Source organism: Oryzias latipes, chromosome 15 (assembly GCF_002234675.1).
Source record: "Oryzias latipes chromosome 15, ASM223467v1".
NCBI lineage: Eukaryota > Metazoa > Chordata > Actinopteri > Beloniformes > Adrianichthyidae > Oryzias > Oryzias latipes.
Window position 1 is genome coordinate 6,570,274 of NC_019873.2, and position 19,975 is coordinate 6,590,248.

Genomic DNA, 19,975 nt, shown 5'->3' on the forward strand with positions numbered 1-19,975 from the left:
GCCATCTTACATTTTACTCACATGAATGTGTCATGAAATGATTCTCACCTCAGTCAGAGCCTGCTGATCTACCTCTAACATTTTTACAACTTTACGTCTTTTACATTTGAGATTTCTTTTTATTTACTACCCAAGATTGACTGTGGTTACATCCTAACTTTCTTTGGTCGGCATCAAAGTTCTTTGTCTTCAGCAAATGGTCAAACCTCAAATACGGGAACAACAGTGCGATTGTCGTGCCGGTTGTGGAACAATCTACCAGCTCTACACCGTCTATAGCAGTGTTTCCCAACCCTGGTCCTCAGGGAGCCCCGTCCAGCTTGTTTTCCACGCTGATAATTTAAACCTTGTGCTAACCGATGGGGTCAAGATGATCATTTTCGTGTTCTCCCTACCATGATAAAGGTGGATAAAGGTGGAGAGGATTTCATGTAATCCATGGACACCAGTGAAAATCACAAATCATTGAAGAAAAAAGGTTCAGCGCACTGTCTTATGGGGTCTAGATGACCCAACTCCCAACGTTAACGTGCCTAGGATAGCACAAGGGTTATGCCCACCTGATTCACCTCATCATCTGGCTCTGTAGAAGCCTAATCACGGCTGTCATCAAAGGCAGTGTTTGTGCAGGATAGGACTGAAAAAAGATTGACAGAAAGGTAGTTTGCTCTCTCTGGGTGGGTGGAGAGCTCCTGCCACAGGGGGAGGAGTTTAAGTACCTTTGGTGGTTGTTCATGAGTGAGGGAAGATCGGATTGTGGGTCTGACAGGCGGATTGGTACTGCACCTGCTGTTATGCGGTTTCTGTACCTGTCTGTCCAATACTCTTTTTGACCAAAAGAACAAGGTCCCGAATTCAAGCAGCTGAAATGAGCTGCCTCTTGGGTGGCTGACGCTCCTTTAGAGAAAAGCTTGGTCACCTGGAGAGGGCTCGGATTAGAGCAGCTTCCCCTCCACATCCAGACGAGCCAGTTGAAGTGGCTCGGGCATCTAGTCCGGATGCTGGGTGGAGCCCCTAGGGAAGACCCAGGACACACTGGAGAGACTACGCCTCTCGGCTGGCCTGGGAACGCCTCGGAGTCCCCCCAGAGGTGCTAGAGGAAGTGGCTGGGGCGAAGGAACTCTGGGCATCTCTTCTTAGACTGCTACCTTCTGATCCAGGCCTGAATGAAGAAGAATATGGATGAATGGATGAAGCTGTGGGCCACTTCACCCCCGTTTTCAGGCAGATCAGAGCTTGCTGGTATAGTGTGGGAGTCAGATAAGTATATGCACATCAACAGACATAGCAGACTGTTTGGGGAAAAAACCTACTTTAGACTGAGCAGTGAGTGGTGAAAATGTGCTTTTTTTTTGTTCATGTCTGAAGTTTCATCTCTCAAATATGAATTCTTAAAGCTACCACATTCATCTGGGTTTACGTTACCAATATTCATTTGTTGAAAACACCTTTGGTTATCCTAACTACGTCAGTGGTTAACCATTTCTGGGCTCCACTGAACGCACATTGAAAGTTAAACCAGGTCAAACTTTAAGCAATCAGGGACTTAGATTTGGTAGTGACACATGGATGGATTTGATTCTCTGAAGTCTCAACTGTTAGTAAATTGATCATGACGGAGAAATTAATCGTTGCGGTTTGTTCCCGACTGGAATTATATCACACCAAGTCTTTCACAGATCGGAATAGACCTGTGAAAGAAAAATGAGCAAGATTCATGAGATTTACGCAGCTTTGACATCCAAGCCTCTTCAACTGTCAATCCATGTGCTACTATCGGGTAGCGACAGTACACACGTCACATGCCCAATGTGAATGTGGCTTTAGAGTGTTTGCAAATGTTGTAACTGCCATCACCCTAGTGTGAGCATGGCCTGGTTCTTTTACATATTTTAGACTCAAATTAAATACAGCAGCAAATGATGCATGTGGAAAATCAAAGTGACAAGGCGGCTCACCGAAGAAGATGCTGTTCATGAAGGGATGATGGTACAACTTCAAGCAAAGCCAGCTCTGCAGCAGGAAATGACCGAACTTGACACGGAGGCTAAAAATAAAACTCGTTAAGGGGGAATGTAGCTGGAAAGGCAGCAGAGTGCAGACAATATTATTTTAATTACACCGCAGGCACCAAACCCTCGGTTTGTCTTTACAGAGGAACCCAGGTGTCTGCCAGGGAGAGAAAAAGCCCTGGAGGGGGCGAGGAAGGGAAGCTCTCACACACAGAGGCTGGGTGAGGGGTGAGGGGTGAGGGGGGGGCCAGAGCAGAGTTCTGGTGAAGCCCTGCCACGCTGCGCCCTGACTCTCAGACTACTTTGTGGTTTCTGGAGGGCTCTTTTCGCAACAGCTTCCGCCATTCCTCCAACCCCGAATTTACTTTTGTTGCCACAAGAGAGAGGAGGGGCCGTGCAAGGGCTGGCATCAAGCTAACGCCACTCCCCCCCACCCCACTCGCGCACACATGCATGCTTCCACACTGGCAGGCCCGACATACCCTGGCACTCGGCGGAGCCGAGCTAAGAATGGAGCCCTTCTTCAACTCACGCAATGTGGTGGGGCTGAAATTTCCTGCAGTAAAAAAACAGGATTGGGAAGACACGCGCATGAGGAAAGAGAGGAGCGTCCCAAGCCTGCCAGCTGAGGAGGCAGTTGGGTTGGGAGGGGGAATCAGGGAGGGGGTATTCTCTTCACTGACCATTGGCTATCCCGCCTTAAGAAAGGCAGTTTTTGGCCTCGGTTGCCTCCCCTTCTCCCCACCACCCCGTTTCCCCCCCCCCAAAAAATTGTGTTTTCATTTAGCGCATGGCAGCGCTCCCTCAAACTCCTCCATTTCCCAAACCAAAAGCTATTTCCTGATTCCCTCCCTCTCTCATATAATTACTCTGCCGGACTGGCTTCTTTTTCCAGGCCTGCTTGTTCTGCACTCAGGGTGACATCACAGCCTCAAGGGGGGCAGAAATGACCCGGCTCCAGTCAGACCCCCCCCCTCCCCTCCAACTCAGAGGTCAGGCCGGTTCCCACCTCACCGTTTTACGCTGACCTGATGGGGTTGTAGGAAACGCTTTCATGATAATGAAATTTGCCTGATTCGTATGAGGATGAAACGTTAAGCGAAGCTTAACACGCAAAGGTTCGTCCAACTACAGAGCATGGCAACCCTCACATGATTGATATGTTGAGAGCCCTTGTTAAACATTATGGTATTCACCCCATAAATGGCCACATTGTTCAAATCTGCTCACACGACACTGAAGCTTTTCATACAGTAGTTAAAACATTTGCTGTTAAATGTAAAAATGTGTTTATTTTATCCCTTGAACCTGTGTTGACTGAGCTCCAGGCCTGTCCTGCTCTGCTGCTGTTTACTGAGGTTAGCTGTGCTAACTGTGGTCTCTCTGAACAGCTGTGTTCTCTTTGGTCCAGCTGTTCGGGTGTGCCTTCAGAATCAGAACTTCCTTTATTGTCAGTGGATGCATAACGAAAATTGTGATGCCCTCCAGGTTTTTAAAAGACTAATGAGGTCAGGATGGAAGACAAAATACATTATAAATCCTAGAAGGAAAATACAAAAAAATCTATATTTTGCACTTTTCTGAGCCTAATGTAGCATTCAACCCCCCACCCCCTAAGTATCCTGGATAGGTAGTGATGGTTTTGTTTTCATTGAATTAGTTTTGCTTGTCTGACCGGCAGAGGCTAACATTCCTGTCAGGACGTGACTTCTGTAAGTACAATAACTGTTTGTTGTGGCTTGTGTTTAAAAGAAAATGGATATTTTTTCCTTGTTTTTTGTTGGTATTCTTTCATTCTATCCATCCACCCACCCCTGAATATGATTTGAAATTAGGGTCTACTCACAGTACCTGTACTGAGCTGTGTCGGAAACACGTCACTGATGTCCTGGGCTGCACTTAACCCTTTGCTATCCTGTGGGGTCAAGATGACCATTGGCGTGTTTTCCCTACCATGACAAAGGTCCAGATGACCCCACTCCCAACGTTAACATGCTTAGGATAGCACAAGGGTTATAGACTTTTCTTAACCATTGTGGCCTGCAAACATCTCCAGCAGGTAATTTTTTATGCTTGCGGTCAATTAAAGACTCTGTCACATCTGCCATTGGATTTGGGCTGATGGCTGGTGAAAAATGGGCATTCATGCACGTTTTTTTTACGGGGATGCGGTGCAGATTGTGGCAAACGCTTAAAAGACACGCAATGATATGGGTAGAGTAAGAGAGATGCAGGCATGTCGTACGGATTTTTCATTTTTTTCAACCCCACCAAATTCTCTGCTCTGTCCAAGGACCCCTTTAGTGCTGTCCTTAAGTGCTGATACGTGCACGCTCCTTATGCGCCCCTTGAGGGCAGCCTGACTGTTAGAAATCAGGACTTTAGTCCTGATTTTAGACATCCTACAGGCATCCTATAGGCATTCACATATCGCCTGCACAATCTATGTGCAAGTGAGGAGTTAGTGTGCACACTTTATTAATGACTAGAGTGCAGAATATGTGCACCTTACAACAGCATTACCCATATGTCATAAGTGCGTGTAACTTACATTATCTTTACAAATTTTTCAAAGCCCTGCAGTAGCCATAGTGGTCAACCCCTGGACCAAGGCTTTACGTTGAGTCCATTGGATATTTAACTTTAGTTCCATATCAGGCGGACCCCTTTGTCCTTTTAGGGTCACAATCAATGAGTTATATCGCTAGAGGAGACATCACGTGATTCCTCATGGGAGGAGAGCACCGCCATCTTGGTGAGGTCAACTCACTGCTGCAGTGCATGCATGTGAACACATCTTTTTGCAAAATGCCAGTTCATTTCAACAGTCTACGAAGGAGGAAGGCATGACATTTCACAGGTAGGTACTATAATTATTTTCTTTCATTGCTGCAGGGGCAGTATTAATCGTACACATGTTGACATGCGTGATGCTGCAGGGATATTATCAGCATGTAGGGGTGATGTACATATAATTTGCTGTCGACATAAATGTAAACTTCATTGTGTTAAAGTTGTATACAGTATACTAGGACTAGGCTATTATAGTAATGTAGATTTATAAATTCTGACTCAGTGCCTGAACTTTCCCTGCAGATTTCCGATGGATTCAGACTTTAGGAAAAAGTGGTCCTTAGCCATCAAAAGAGCTAACACAAAATAACCAGTTCTCTGAAATATTCTTCACAAATCTGTCTAAATCTGTGATAGTGAGCACTTCTCCTTTGCCAAGTCAATCCATCCCACCTCACAGGTGTGCCATATCAAGATGCTGATTAGACAGCATGATTATTGCACAGGTGTGCCTTAGACTAGCCACAAGAAAAGGCCACTCTGAAATCTTCCGTTTTGTTTTATTGAGGGGGTCAGGGGACTCAGACAACCAGTCAGTATTTGGTGTGACCATCATTTGCCTCATGAAGTGCGACACATCTCTTTTGCATAGACGAACACACATCAAACAGTTTTTGAATCTTTTAACTTAACTTTTATTACATCTTTTAGAAAAAACAACTGCAGCTTCCAGCTTTTTCTGCCACAATTATCATAAAAATGCATGTGAGATTGCAGAGGGACTGTAGATCTATACAGAATATGAGCTTTTCCTTTTTTTTTTTTAATTTTTGGATGCTGGTGTGCCGCTGGATTTTTGTCAAGGTTAAAGTGTGCCGTGGCTCAAAAAAGGTTGAAAAACACTGATCTAGACCCACTAGACAGTGCGCTGAACCTTTTTTCTTCAGCAAATGAATATTCATAGTGTATCACCTGATGATCACTTCTGGACCAAACTCCAGCAGAACCAGAACCATTTGACAAATGGGTCTGGTTCCGCTGGAGTTTGCAGTTTTTGCAGTTTTTGAAAAACTCGGAAAATATTGACTTATTAGAATGATCTGGCCTGAAAAGTGGATCACAGCTGTGTCAAATATTGAATTTTGACCTCTTTGTGGAACCCCTCTGTTCTGAATGGCCCTTTATACACGAATTGAGTTGAATTAACAACAAACAGTCTGAAAACCCTCAGAGAAAAACAACCAGATCAAATAAATAAAACAGGTCACATGTGCTGGGTATAAATGCCACATTGCAGAATTAATTCAATTCAGTTACACAAGATCCAACTGATTTACAAAGTTAATTAGAGTTGCAATTCAACATAAATTGATTAAATAAGTAGTTTTTCAAACACTTTCGCTTTGGAGTGCAAAGGTGAATTTTGAATCAATAAGAACACTAATTATTTAAGGAATTATCTAATTTAGAAAAGCTCTTTCTTTGGCCTATGAAAGAAACTTAATACAGTGGGGCAAAAACAGTATTTAACCACCAAGCTCTCCCAATTGAAAAGATGAGAGAGGCATGTAATTTTCATTATAGGTAAACCTCAACTATGAGAGAAAAAATTAGAAAAGATATCCAGAAAATAACATTGTCTGATTTTTAAGGAATTTCTTTGAAATTATGGTGGAAAATAAGTATTTGGTCATTAAAGTAGTTCAACTGTTATTGACCAGTTCGAGATCTGGAGACTGCCTGAGTTTTTCGCTCACCGTTCTTGTGATCATTTTGATCCCATGGGGTGAGATCCTGTGGGGAGCCCCAGATAGATTGAGATTCTCAGTGGTCTTGTTTGTCTTCCATTTCCTAATAACACAGTTGATTTCTTCACACCAAGCTGCTTAACTGTTGCAGTCTTCCCAGCCTGGTGCAGGTCAACAACATTGACTCTGGTGTCCTTCGATAGCTCTTTGGTCTCTGTCATAGTGGAGTTTGGAGTGTGACTGTTGGAGGTTGTGGACAGGTGTCTTTAATATAGATAGCCAGTTCAAACAGGAGCCTTTAAAACAGGTAATGAGTGGAGGACAGAGGATCCTCTTACAGAAGTTACAGGTCTGTGAGAGCCAGAAATCTTGTTTGTTTTTGGTGACCAAATGCTTATTTTTCACCATAATTTACAAATAAATTCTTTGAAAATCAGACAATGTGATTTTCTGGATTTTTCTCTCTCATTTTGTCTTATAGTTGAGGTTTATCTATGATGAAAATTACAGGCCTCTCTCATCTTTTTAAGTGGGATAACTTGCACAATTGGTGGCTGCCTGAATACCGGTACTTTTTTGCCCCACTGTATGTGGAGTTTATGAATCTGTGAAAATGCATCTTGTGAGATGATAAATGAACACCAGAGTGGAAAATTGTCAGACCTGCTTGATTGCCTGAAGCTGTGTTCACCCCGCCCTTAGAAACATCCATTTAAGCAAGCACGTTTTGGGCTTCCGCATTCAAAACTCTCCCGTTCACATGTTGCTATGCAAGTTTCAACGACCGTTTTTTCAGGCTCCACATACAAAATGTACCGCCATTGAAAACATAATTAAAGTCAAACCAGGTCAATCTTTGACCAATTTGGGACTCACATTTGGTAGTGACGTATGTATAATTCATTAAAGTGTCAACTGATCCTAAAAGAGAAATACATAAGTGTCGCTTGTGCCTAACCAGAGTTACATGACGCCAAGTCTTTCATATTTCAGAATAGAGTTGTGAAATTAAAAACCTGGAGCCAGATTCACCAGATTTGCACCGCGTTGCCATTTCACACCAAACCTCTTTCAACTGTAGGTGGCGGACATGCAATAGTACACAGTAGAAAAAGAAAAAGGGGAAAAAAGGCCCTCTCTATGGAAGCATTTCTGGTATTAACTTATATTTTTAATTATGCTACAGAAATGGTTCCATATCTCCCATATTGTCCAGGGAGGACTAAATGTGCGTCACATCGTCGGTGTGAAAGTAGTTTGAGTGAGACTTGATTTTGAATGCAACATCAATACTTATTGAGGAAAGTGATGAGCAACTAAAAATGGAGCTTTGCTCTAAATAAAATCAGACACAAGGTTTTGGAAACAAGCAAGTTCAAACATTTCTCAATTTGACCGTTAAAGTAAGACCTTTCTGTCTGATCTGCGTGCCTTACAAATCCTCCAGCTTTGTTTTTTATGTTTTGGCTTACAGAGCTGCTAAGAATAGCTCAGGTCTAAGTCTAGAAAATGCACTGTAATAGCAGCCGAAATCCTACACTCAATTAGAGGTCATGAAGTGTGCACGCAAGTCCTGGTCTGAGTGGAGGAGGCCCACATGAGTCTGAGAGGTCAAACACACAGTCAACATGTGTGTCTGCGCAGCGGGAAGCGTGCGCTTCTGCTGTAACAGTGAGATCAGCACGCCTGTGGTTGCGGGTCGGGGGTTGACCCCATAGCTGCCGGTTTCCACAGCGAACGGCTGGTATTTCGCCATTACTGTCACCGTGGTAACTGCCATCATGATGCAGACACGCCGCTCCTGTGTTGCACAAGAGGAAACGGTTGATCCAGTGGAAGGAAGGGTGTAAACGTGGCTACCAAGGCCGTTTTTAGGAAAATGCATTCTTGAACGAAAAACTTTAGGAAATGATTCAAGAGAAATGAATCTTTTTCTCTGATGCTTCAAGGCTGTGATGTCTGAAAACATGAGCTAGAAGTTACTGTAAACTGATTTCATGGATTGTGGGAAGAGAGGGATGGGACCATGTCAGACATAGGAAAGGGCGGCAGAGTTGATTCTGGGTGGAGAAGTGCCGTTGAGGACCACAGGAGGCCTGGGGAGCCAATAAAAGGCTGTTGAGGGATGGAAAGAAGACACCACCTTGGGAGTCTGAAGCAGGAGGAGGCATCCAGACAGCAGCTCTGCAGATCAACGCAGGGCAGGCTGCCACACGCCACCTTCACGTCAATCACTCAACAATGAGACTGACGTTTACACAGAAGTGTGACAGGCGCCACGAATAAAAGCAGATGGTGAAAAAGCTCTTAGTTGGTGCCGTGTTTGACCTGCAGAATGTGGCGCTTCTGCAGAGCCGAGCACAATCTGTCCAGTTCAAACCTGTCTTTCTTGGCTTAATGTCTTCATCGCAGAAAGATGAGATTCCCAGGGCGCGGGATAATATGACAGTCTAGATGAGTTAAATATCATTAGCGAGGAACACGGCGTACTGCTGCACGCACATGTGTACTGAGGGAGGTCTTTCCTCATCCAGCCCCCTCTGCTGAGTCATAACGGACACAATGGTTCCCACTTCCCTGAGAAGGAGCCGGAAAGACAGGCTGATCCTGGCAGAAAGAGGAAGAATCGTGTCAGAAACTGTCATAGAGATTCCTTAATGAAGCCTTTATTTTCTGTTTTCGCGTCATGTTGTTGAGGCTCAGAGAAGGAGCTGAGGCCGATCCCAGCCACCAGGAGGATAGAGCACAGTCTAAGTTTTTATCTTCAAATCTAAATTTTGACTTAATATTTCCTTTTATTCAAGTTATGTGGTGATAGCCATCTACAGATCAGGTCAGCTAGTTGGATATCTAACCGTGATGTTGGTGGACTACAGGATTTTTTGGAGCTCACATGGAAGTTCAAAGCTCATGATAGAAATGAACCCATTTCTAATGTTTTCCCTCTGTTGGTTTAGTAAAGTGACCAGATTTAGACTTTGTGGGAGCTGATCGTTATGATCTGAGCCTGTGCTACTGCTAACTAGCTAAGGCGTGCGATCATAACATAACCCAGCTATTTGTCTCTCTACTGCACATGCTCGGCGGTCGACTACATGTTTTAGCTACAGATGTCAAAGAGTATTTTCAAGTGAAGGCATAACAGGAAAGAGGGAAGAGAAAAAGTGCATCAGAATCACCGCAAAGCCCGCCCACTGTCGGCATTCAGTGGGCGAAGTGCATTGTGGGAGTTCAATTTTTCTGTTGCAGCTTATGAGTCACCATGAGTCACTTTATATTCAATTTGCAACATTATTATTACTTGATTACTGTTTTCATTATTGCCTTTGTTAATGTTTATACTACTGAGTCCTCCGTGTCCCTTGTGGGAACAATAAAGGTTTTATCCTGAACCAAACAGCCTGAAGAAAGCCCACACATGCACTGGAGAACATGCAAAAACAAGCATTTTAGATGTGGATTCATGGTAGACTTGGGGACTTGAGGCTTAGACTTGAGTTGCACTAAACTGTCCCATGCAGAGACTTTAGACTTGACTCGAGGCTTGGGACTAGAGAAGAATGTTTGTTTGTTATCCTTAGGTTTTGGCTCCAGAACATCCCTGTCAGCTGGAAAAATAAAACTTCTCTTTACAAGACTTTAGCTTTGGGATAAAGGAGCACCGACTGCCTGCTGATGTGTTTCCATGCACCGTTTCAAAGTATTTTAATGACAATTTGGGAAAATAAACGTAATTTTTAGTACAAATGTAGACATTTTAGATTTGACTGGAAATTGCATCTAAAAATTATGGACTTATCTTGGATTTGCATATGAGGACTTGTGTGCATCTCTGTTTTAGTTTTTTTTTTTTTTAATAAAAGTATTTCCAACAGCTTTAATTTACATTTTAATTCAAAAAGCTGTAAACCTGCATCTCCCTTTACACACAGGCAGCCTTTACTGAAGAATGACACAGAAACACTGAGAGGCATGCTGGGAAAAGAGTTTCAGGGACAAGGCACAATCTTTTACTCTTAATCTTTAATTGCAGGTTTTGAGATGATGCACACTTATCCCCAACAATTTTATAACACCAAACTAGATTTATGTCACTGACATGACACACTCCGTTTTTTCAGCAGGTCAGCTAAAACACTGCCTAATTTCAGAGCCAAAGTACAGTTAGGTCCTTAAAGACCCTAAAGCATTACAAGTGTTTTTTTCAATTATGAGTATACCATTTTTAGCCACATTATTTTTAAAAGTGGTGTTTTCCGGAACATCATTTCTGCAGTAGTTCATTAGAAATTGACCTTTGAGTTGTGCATGGAACTGTTGGTGCGGAGCAACCCCTCCCCATTTCTGAGAGCTCTCTGTTCACATGCGGTCCCATTAGCTTACAGCCCCTCAAGCAATTTTGGAGCTATCCAGCCATATCTGTCATCAGGAAAACGCTGCATAGACATAGTAAAAACACAATTTTCATCGGAGTGGGTCTTTAAATTTACCCTGGCCAAACAGACAAACTGAGCTGTCTGTTTGTGAAAATTAAAGTGCATCCACTGCTGCCTGGATTTGTCACGTGACTGACATCCTTCACAAATACTCCTTAACCAGGTTCATGAATTCAGAAATTTGTTTTTTTTCTCCTTCAAAGCAGCAAAGTGGACACTCTTATGAATATCTTGAGTAAATGTGGAGATAGCCAACCCTGCTGCTTACTGTGCCGCCGCCTTGTGGCCTACTTAGCATTTTCACATGAGGTTCCGCATCTAAACTGAAACGAAGCCATTTCTAGAGGGTCACTGTAAACGGGACATTTGGCTCTAAGTGTTCATAGTGAGGCAGTTGTAAAGACACTCACTCTTTATTGTTGCATTTTTTACTTTGTTTTGATTCAAAAACATATCAGTGTTAAAATGATAAGCCAGCTGCTGATATGTAAAGGTTGTGTTTCATCATGTCCAAATGTAAAATGTGTCTGTTTTTTCTTTAGAGTTTCACTGACGGTCAGAAAAGCATTGGTTGTAGTTTTCAGTGGGTCGAACATCTCCTTGATGATCCGCTTTGGCTTCTGCGAAAAAGGGACAAGTTTGAAAGTGCTTCTGTGGGGGTCAGACACCAGCCATGAAACAACCAACACAAACCATTTTCCTCTTGGACGAAAGCTGAGGAATGAGTTTCATGCTACCACCTCATCGTACCTCTCTGTCCTCGCACAACTGGGCCAGCGTGCAGCTGGATGGATGGATGGGGTTTGGGCTGTGGGGGACTGAGGGTCAGAGGAGGGGAGTAGAGTTACATTCCTTCCATTGGGGCTGTGTGTCTGCCAACAAGGTCACTCCCAGTTCAGTCCCAAGAAAACGGGGAGGGAAGAATTTCTTCTATGTGCCCCATGCTGGATGGAGCTGCAGCCACATGGAGGCCTGTGTGTTGTGGGCACGTGTGTGTGTGTGTATGCACAGCGCTTCAAACCGAGCACCCAGTTTCATGCACGATGCACACACTTCATTTTCCTTCATTCCAACAAGCTGTATCTTCAATTGAAAAATGTTGAGACGTCTTTACTTCTCTGTAGTGGTTGTTACATTTAACCCTTGTGCTATCCTAGGCACTGTAGCATTGAGAGTTGGGTCATCTAGACCCACTAGACAGTGCTCTGAACCTTTTTTCTTCAATGATTTGTGATCTTCACTGTTGTCCATGGATTACATGAAATCTTTCCACCTTTATCCACCTTTGTCATGGTAGGGAGAACACGTCAAAGTAAGGGTGGGGTCATCTAAGATAGCACAAGGGTTAAGGTGCAACCTCCAAGATAACTCCCTGACCAGTCACGTTCTAATCCCTGTAACTTCAGTGCTCACTCTCGCTCTTGATAAATAACTCCATGGTGGACTGAAGGTCTGCTTGCTGCTTAATATCCAAAGATCGATGGACAAGATAAACACATTTTAAACACTCAGCGGTTCATTCTTTTTGTTTGTAGACTCAAGAATCAAATCCTGCAGGATGCCTCAGTTGGCTGTGGCACATGGGAAACCAGGGTTCTATTCCCAGGTTGAGATGGGAAACCAGGGTTCTATTCCCAGGTTGCGATGAGCCTCATCCAGTGTGGGTCCTTGGGCAAGACCCATCACGCTACTTTGTAGCCACCAGTCTGGAACAAGTCTGGGTCACCCTGTGCCGGTCAGCAGCCCGGATAAAATACATGGTTGTGTCAGGAAGGGTATCCGGTGTAAAAATCTCTGCCACACCACCTGTGTGAATTAGTGATAGCTGATTCGCTGCCCCCCCCCCCCCCCCCCCCCCGACCAAATATGCCAAAAAGGTGAACAACAACAACACAGACCTGAATGTCTGAAAAAGAAATGCTGCCATTCCTGTTTGATCTTAAAAGGCCTATTCCATGCTATTCTTAGGTCTTGTATAGTAGACAATATCCACGCATGTGATACTATATTACCTTTAGTGCACAAAAGAATGTTTTTTTTTTAATTAAATATCACGGTAGCCATTTTCCTGAGTTCTTTTCCAACCCTGACGTAAGATGACTCGATCTCTGAGGCTCCACCTTTCACTCCTTGTGGGGGCCACCCATTTCATGACATCAACCTAGAGCCCGCCTCGGCAGCGTGTTTGCGTCTCGCCCACCAAAACACGCTGGGGGCGGTGCTGGCAGTTTAAGAAACAAACAAAGTTATAGAGAAAACCATATGATGACCTGTAAAAACGAAACAAAAACCGACTGAAGACAGAAATTTAAAAATTTCCAAGTACAACAGAGTACGACACACACAAATGTGAAACCCTGGAGAACTTTATTCTAGACTTTAGAAAGACTCTATTTGACAACTCACGGGGAAGGCTCCACCAAAATATGGGCATTGTGGCTTCAGGGGTTTGAGTTTCCTGTCAGAGAGCCTCCAAAGTGTCTGGAATTTACTTGACAAACCCTGACAGCCTTTTTGAGTTTCTTGAACTGAGTCAGAGGGGGCTGACGTAAGACAGAAACGAGACTAAATTGTGACTAAACATAAACAGAGATGAGAGTCTGAAACTCTGAGGTCAAATGTTGCATGAGTGTTTCTCAACCATCAACAACATTGTTTGGCAATCACATGAAGATGTTGGTGTACACTTCTGCACAAGACGGACGGACAGATAGACGGATAGATAGAAATGCAAAGATATTGACATGAGTGTTCAGGAAAAAGCACCTTATTTTCCCACCAACAAAAGCTTTTGAGACTTCATGGAAGCAGCCATTTTGAAATGAGCAGAGAAGCCCTTCTACTGCCTCCAGTGGAATGATGATGCACTACAGGGCAAAAAAAAACTGGACCAAGTGACATACAATGGAGTTTCAAATAAAGTTTGGATGGTGCTAATGAGAAATGTGTGAATCAAATAGGATTTTACAGATTTTTTTTGAGCATCAGGTTTTCTCTGGAGCACAAAAACGGAGGCACGGAAAGTTCTGGTAAACCTGAGGTTCTTGTCACCTATGGGTGCTTAAACCTTGGTCATATACATCTGAGCGGGTCAACCCCCCTACGGGTGCTGCAGGTATTTGGATTGTCGGGGCCTTATAGGAGGAGTGCAGGGGTGATGTCATTGTGCCTCTGCCAGTTACTCTCCCCCTCCCCCACCTGCTCTGCCTTGGACGCGACCAGCTGCCTTCACTTACCTCGTCATCACCGCCGCCTTCTTAAAATGCTCCTTGATCATCATTCGACGCCAGTTCGTTGTTCCTCCCACGAAAGAATCTCCTCTGGTACTCACCTGGTTGCTGTCCTCTGGTGTCTCCGTGTCTCGCTCCTGGATTTCCTCTGCCGTACTCCTCCAGCCAGCCGCTGCGCCTCCTCCTGGAAAAAGCCATTACTCACCTTCTACAATATTAAATCATCTAAACTTACCTCTTTGTCCGAGTCTCCTTCCGGGTTCCAGCATTTGGGTCACTCTGAACTCTCGTCATATCATGAAAGGTGACTCGTTGTTGCCGTGTGTCCACGGCATGAAAATGGAACGTAGGATTGTTGTCCGTGCGGTAAGTGTACCGTGAAGTATTTGTCAGGATAATGTACATTTCACGCACGCATCACGTCCTTTATGCAGCTCTTTAGTTATTAGTGAGGAGCATTTACGGGCTCCTTATTGAGATCCGTATGACATGCCTGCGTCTCACCTACTTCCCCCTTCCACACGTGTCTTCATGTTCACTGCAACCTGACACCCATAGCATACCTGAAGATAAACATGAGCACCAACATTTTTACCTTATGGGTTCACAGCAGGCTATCTGCATGCGCCGTAAAGATTTGGCCATTTTTTCACCCGCAGACAGCCCACATCCACCCGTAAGGCCAGTCGTTGCTAAGGCTTTAGCCACATATACAGCTCACAAACCAAAATGTGACACCGAGACAAGCAGAACCCAGAGATGGGCTGGGTTCCTCGTGGAGGGCGGGGGGCGACTGCGGCTGGGCCCGTTTGTTGTCTGGGACAGGAAACATGTGAGCAGAATGTGGGAGGTGAGGAGAATTTGGCAACACGCAAATACACACAACACAGGCGGAACGGAGGCTCTTTCAGGACATTTGGCCGTCACAGACTGCATGTCACAAGGAATCAAATTAGAAGCCAAAACAAAGCAAGGGACTTTCTGCACAGACCTGCAGGAGAGTCTGCTTTGGTCTGCAGGGTTGTTTGTCGAGTCAACCCGAAAGCCGATACGTCAGACAGAGCCTCACTGCCTCAGTGGGTCACTGAATCACTGCATTTTGTCTGCCGCTCTTTCCTGGAAACTCTCCAGCTGCACGGCGGAGCTTCCACCACTGCTTCCGGGTCAAATGGTTTTTAACGTTACGCAAAAAAAGAGACGTTCCCTAGAATGATGCATTAAATGAGTGCAACCCCCCTCCTGCAGTTGTGAGGCGCGCACACATTACTCCCACTACATAGGAGCTGACACCAGCAATTAGCATTGTTCAGCAAACATAGTGCATGGTAAGTCGCTGTCCCGTGGCTCTGCCCGGCCCGCTCTGATTTTAGCATCATGGGAACTGCAGGTAGAAGGTCCTGGAAGGTCACAGCAGAGTTAAGCCATCTGACACAACCACGGTTTGTGGAAAACTGTGGGCCTTCTTCAAACTGAAGCCCTCTGCTTCTCTCAAAAGACTTTTCACAGACCCTGGATGGTTTGGAGCGCCACCTGGTGGACAGAAGCAGCACCACACTTTCTGAAAGGGACAAAAAACACTAAAACTCCCAAACTTGATGCTACAGTTTTGCTTGTTTTTTATTTCTCAACATACTTGGAAACTCAAACTAAACTGCATATGTTTTGCAAATCCCGCAAACTGTGAGCGAAAAAAGTCTTCCACCTTTGATTCAAAATGAACCAACGTCCTACCAGACGAATCCAAGGGAATTGAACCACCAAGAGTGTTAGGGGTCATTGTGCAGCAAGTTTACCGTCCACCCCCACTGAGATGGGTGGGACATGCAGCCCAGCATTTAGCTGCGTACCTGAGCGGCCACACACCTGCGGAGATGGCACAGGTGAAGGCGGCGGGGGATGCTGCGACAAATCTGCAGGACTACACAGAAGTTTACGCAGACATGGCAACCGTCAGCTCCAGTGCAGGTGAGTCCACAAACACCACAACCATGACAAAAATTTGATTTAGTCTTTAACTTACTGTTTCAGTGACCTTTTAAACTCTGGAGTGTCTTCTAGAGATTCTGGTGTTCACACCCCATTTTTAAAGAGCATACAAAGACTGTAGGTTAATATATTTGCTGATAAAACACAAATAAAATCATTATATATATTTTTCTAACACTGGGCCCAGGGTCAGAGCAGCCAGGCTGGACGAATTGGTCACTTTGTTAGAGTGTGCAGGTAATCTCGGTCAAATCCCTCCAGTTTCTGGTATCTTTTTCTCACGAGCTTGAGTTCAGCAACTAAAGCTCTGTGGCTCTCAGGTTGCTTATGACAGTGGGAACCAGAAAGTCGGTGTAATCCCTCTTTTTTTTATTTTGGACGGTCATTGGTAATTTGCATTCTTCCAAGTTCAAGAAGAAGAGAGGAAACAGGAGAATGAGTATTGTCTGCTTAGGCCTTTTCCACACAAAGGCTCTTTTTTTAGGTCTTTTTCTCCTGAAAGCAGATGTTAGAGAGTCGGCACGGAAAGGGGCTATGGGAGAGACCTCCATGGCGGCGGGAATGACCAGGCGACAGAGGACCTACCCCTCCCCGGCCAGACGGCGCCACCGCACCACCTTCAGCCACAAGCAGCTGGAGCAGCTGGAACGGGCCTTCGGGCAGAACCAGTACCCTGACATCTACTGCAGAGAGGAGCTGGCTCGCATCACCAAACTCAACGAGGCACGCATACAGGTGGGGGCCTTCAGCACATTATGCTTTAACCCTTGTGCTATCTTAGATGACCCCACCCTTACATTGACGTGTACTCCCTACCATGACAAAGGTGGATAAAGGTGGAAAGATTTCATGTAATCCATGGACACCAGTGAAGATCACAAATCATTGAAGAAAAAAGGTTCAGAGCTCTGTCTAGTGGGTCTAGATGACCCAACTCCCAATGTTAAAGTGCCTAGGATAGCACAAGGGTTAATTCAACTCAATTCGTGTATAAAGGGCCAAGTCAGAACAGAGGGGTTCCACAAAGAGGTCAAAATTCAATATTTGACACAGCTGTGATCCACTTTTCAGGCCAGATCATTCTAATAAGTCAATATTTTCCGAGTGTTTCAAAAACTGCCAATTAAGTAGCCAAAAGGTAAGGTCAAATGGTTCTGGTTCCGCTGGAGTTTGGTCCAGAAGTGATCATCAGGTGATACACTATGAATATTCATTTACTGATCACTTCTGGACCAAAATGAAATTAAAAAATGATGTAAAATGTCACTTTCTTTAACACTTTTCTTGAAGTAGTCAGTTGGACACCAATGAACAAACGTGCAACATGCATCCAAGCATTTTTGGAGCTCCGTAACAGCAGACCTCAGCTTCTCTTTTTTGGAATTCCAAGAGCTTTGTATACCCATGTAATTCTCTGAATATTTACAGACCCACTCTGATGGTAAAATGGTAAATGACGTATACTTATATAGCGCTTTTCTACCTTCTTTTGAGGGCCCACAGCGCTTTATAGTCACAGTCACATTCACACACTGGTTGCGGCTCACCTGCCAAACACTGGCGCCAACCTTCCACCAGAAGCAAGGTGGGGTTCAGCGTCTTGCCCAAGGACACTTCGACATATGGGCGTGCAAGGCGGGAATCAAACCTGCAATCTTACGATCATGGGTCGACCGCTCTACAGCTGCACCACAGCTGCCCCGGCTCATGATGAAATGGGTGTTTTTAACATGTTCTTGTGGCCTTTTTCTAATGATGGAGGACATAGATACATCAAACTTGCTTTTCTGAATATTTCTTTATTCAAATCAGTGTGAATCAGGAGCAGATGAAAAAATATAGTTTGAAAAAGATTGTAGAAAATACACTGGGCGGCCCACAAGCTTCCTGCTCCGTCCATTCTGAAGCATCCACTGTCAGACATATAGATCCACGTACGTCTTTGTTTTTCCTCGTCTGAGCTGGAATCTGGATCTAAACTGGACGGCTGGATAGCTCCAATACCGCTTGTCATTTTTGTTTCATCTGTAATGTTCGGTTAGGGGTCTGAGGGGCTGTAAGTTAGCAGGAGGGAGTGTAAATAGATGGGGGGGGGGGGGGTCATCTTACTCCGTGCCAACAGACAAACTTTGTCCCAGAAAACAACATGTTTTTTATTTAATTTTCTTAGAAACAACATAGTCCTCTTTAAATGACCACTGGGAACGCTGTTGCATTAGATCAAAAAGAAGATCGGAATGGGACTTTAGGACGGATACATCTACATGTGTGCAAAAACGTTACAAGTCTTGAAATATCAATGAGAACATTCTATAAAAATGTGCATGCGGAAGACAGAAACGGTGCCAAATCAGGGGTCCTTCTCTGTGTCCTGTCCCTCTAATTGGTACTTTCTTCATCTTCACTGTGAAGTTGATTGTTTTGTTGTGTTTTCTGCTTTGAATTTGTTTTTATCCATTTTTTGTTTTTGGTTTGCAACACTGTATACCACCATCTCCAGTCAGATGGTATAATAGTTAAATCATTTCAGGATGACAGGAATGATTGAAATCAAAGTCTCTGTCTCTATTCAGGTCTCATTCCTGGTCACAATGTTCCATTTTTGCTGCAATAACAAGCATGCTTGTCTCAGCAGGTTTGGTTTCAGAACAGAAGAGCCAAACAGCGCAAGCAGGAACGGGCTTCCAGAAAGGTGCTTCGCGGGGGGGTCGTGTCGGGCCCCAGGGGCCTGCTGGGCGGCATGCACATCCAGCCGTCCGGCATGTCTCGACAGTACTACTCACAGCCACTTCCTCACATTCCCCATCTGTCCCCGATGCTACCCACTGGGGCTTACTCTCGCCACCCGGGCCCGGTCAGCCGGTGCCCATGCCCCAGTGTCCCCCCACCGGCGGCGGCCCAGCATGATGACTGGTACGGTCCGCTGAGGGGCAACCTCCCTTCACCCATGTTCTCACTGGCCCCCATGCAGCCGCTGGAGCCGGCCTCCCACTGGAACTGAGCAGCAACCAAAGAAGGCATTCAAATAAAAAGTGTAAAAAAGAAAATCTGTGTGCTTATTCACAGCATAAAGCCTTTCTCTGCCATATTACAACTGAGGAATGCAGTGAAAAAAAGTCTAAAAACATCCAGTTCCTGTTGACTTGTCGTCGTCAAATGTTCCAACTTCCTGTGGGGCCTGAGATACAGACCTTGTTTTATTTCCTACTTAGAGATCCGTCTGTTTGCAGGCCCACATGAAGACACACTTTCACACCTAAGGGACAATTTAGTGTCAACAATCAGCCAATGAAGTGTGTTTTTGGACTGTGGGAGGAAACCAGAGTGCTTGGAGAAAACTCACGCATGCGTGAGGAGAACATCCAAACTCCACACAGAAAGGTCCAAGCTTGGATTCAAAACAATGTGAGGTGAAACCATGAACCACTACACCACCATGCAGCCCTACAGTCAGCATGTTTGGTTGTTGTTCTGAAAAAAAAAATCCTTAAAATATTCCGTGAACTTAAGTTTGTATTCAGACTGGAAACATGTGGTTCGCTGAAAGTGAACCAGAGTCCTTTTCCCCCGATAATCTGGAACATATTTTCCGGTCTCGGACCAGGGTCCATTCTTGGACCCATCTTTGGAGGTGGTCTCTGTTTGTTTCCTATCAGACTGAGCTTCGTTTTGCTCTGTTGGTTCCATCCTCGGAGCCAAACAACTGGACCAAAACGGCCACAGTAGCCGACGTAAACACAGTAGGAATGAAGGAACCGATGAGCTGCAGA

The 19,975-nt window shown here is 44.7% G+C and overlaps 1 protein-coding gene across 1 annotated transcript; it reads left to right on the plus strand.

Annotated features, from left to right (window-relative positions):
* Positions 1–15,862: 15,862 nt before the first annotated feature.
* LOC101168730 (homeobox protein prophet of Pit-1-like) lies at positions 15,863–19,374 on the plus strand. Its single transcript, XM_004076925.4, has 3 exons — positions 15,863–16,184; positions 16,711–16,940; positions 18,841–19,374. Exons 1-3 carry the CDS (start codon positions 16,091–16,093, stop codon positions 19,204–19,206), a joined length of 690 nt encoding a protein of 229 aa, XP_004076973.1. The 5' UTR covers positions 15,863–16,090; the 3' UTR covers positions 19,207–19,374.
* Positions 19,375–19,975: the final 601 nt, after the last annotated feature.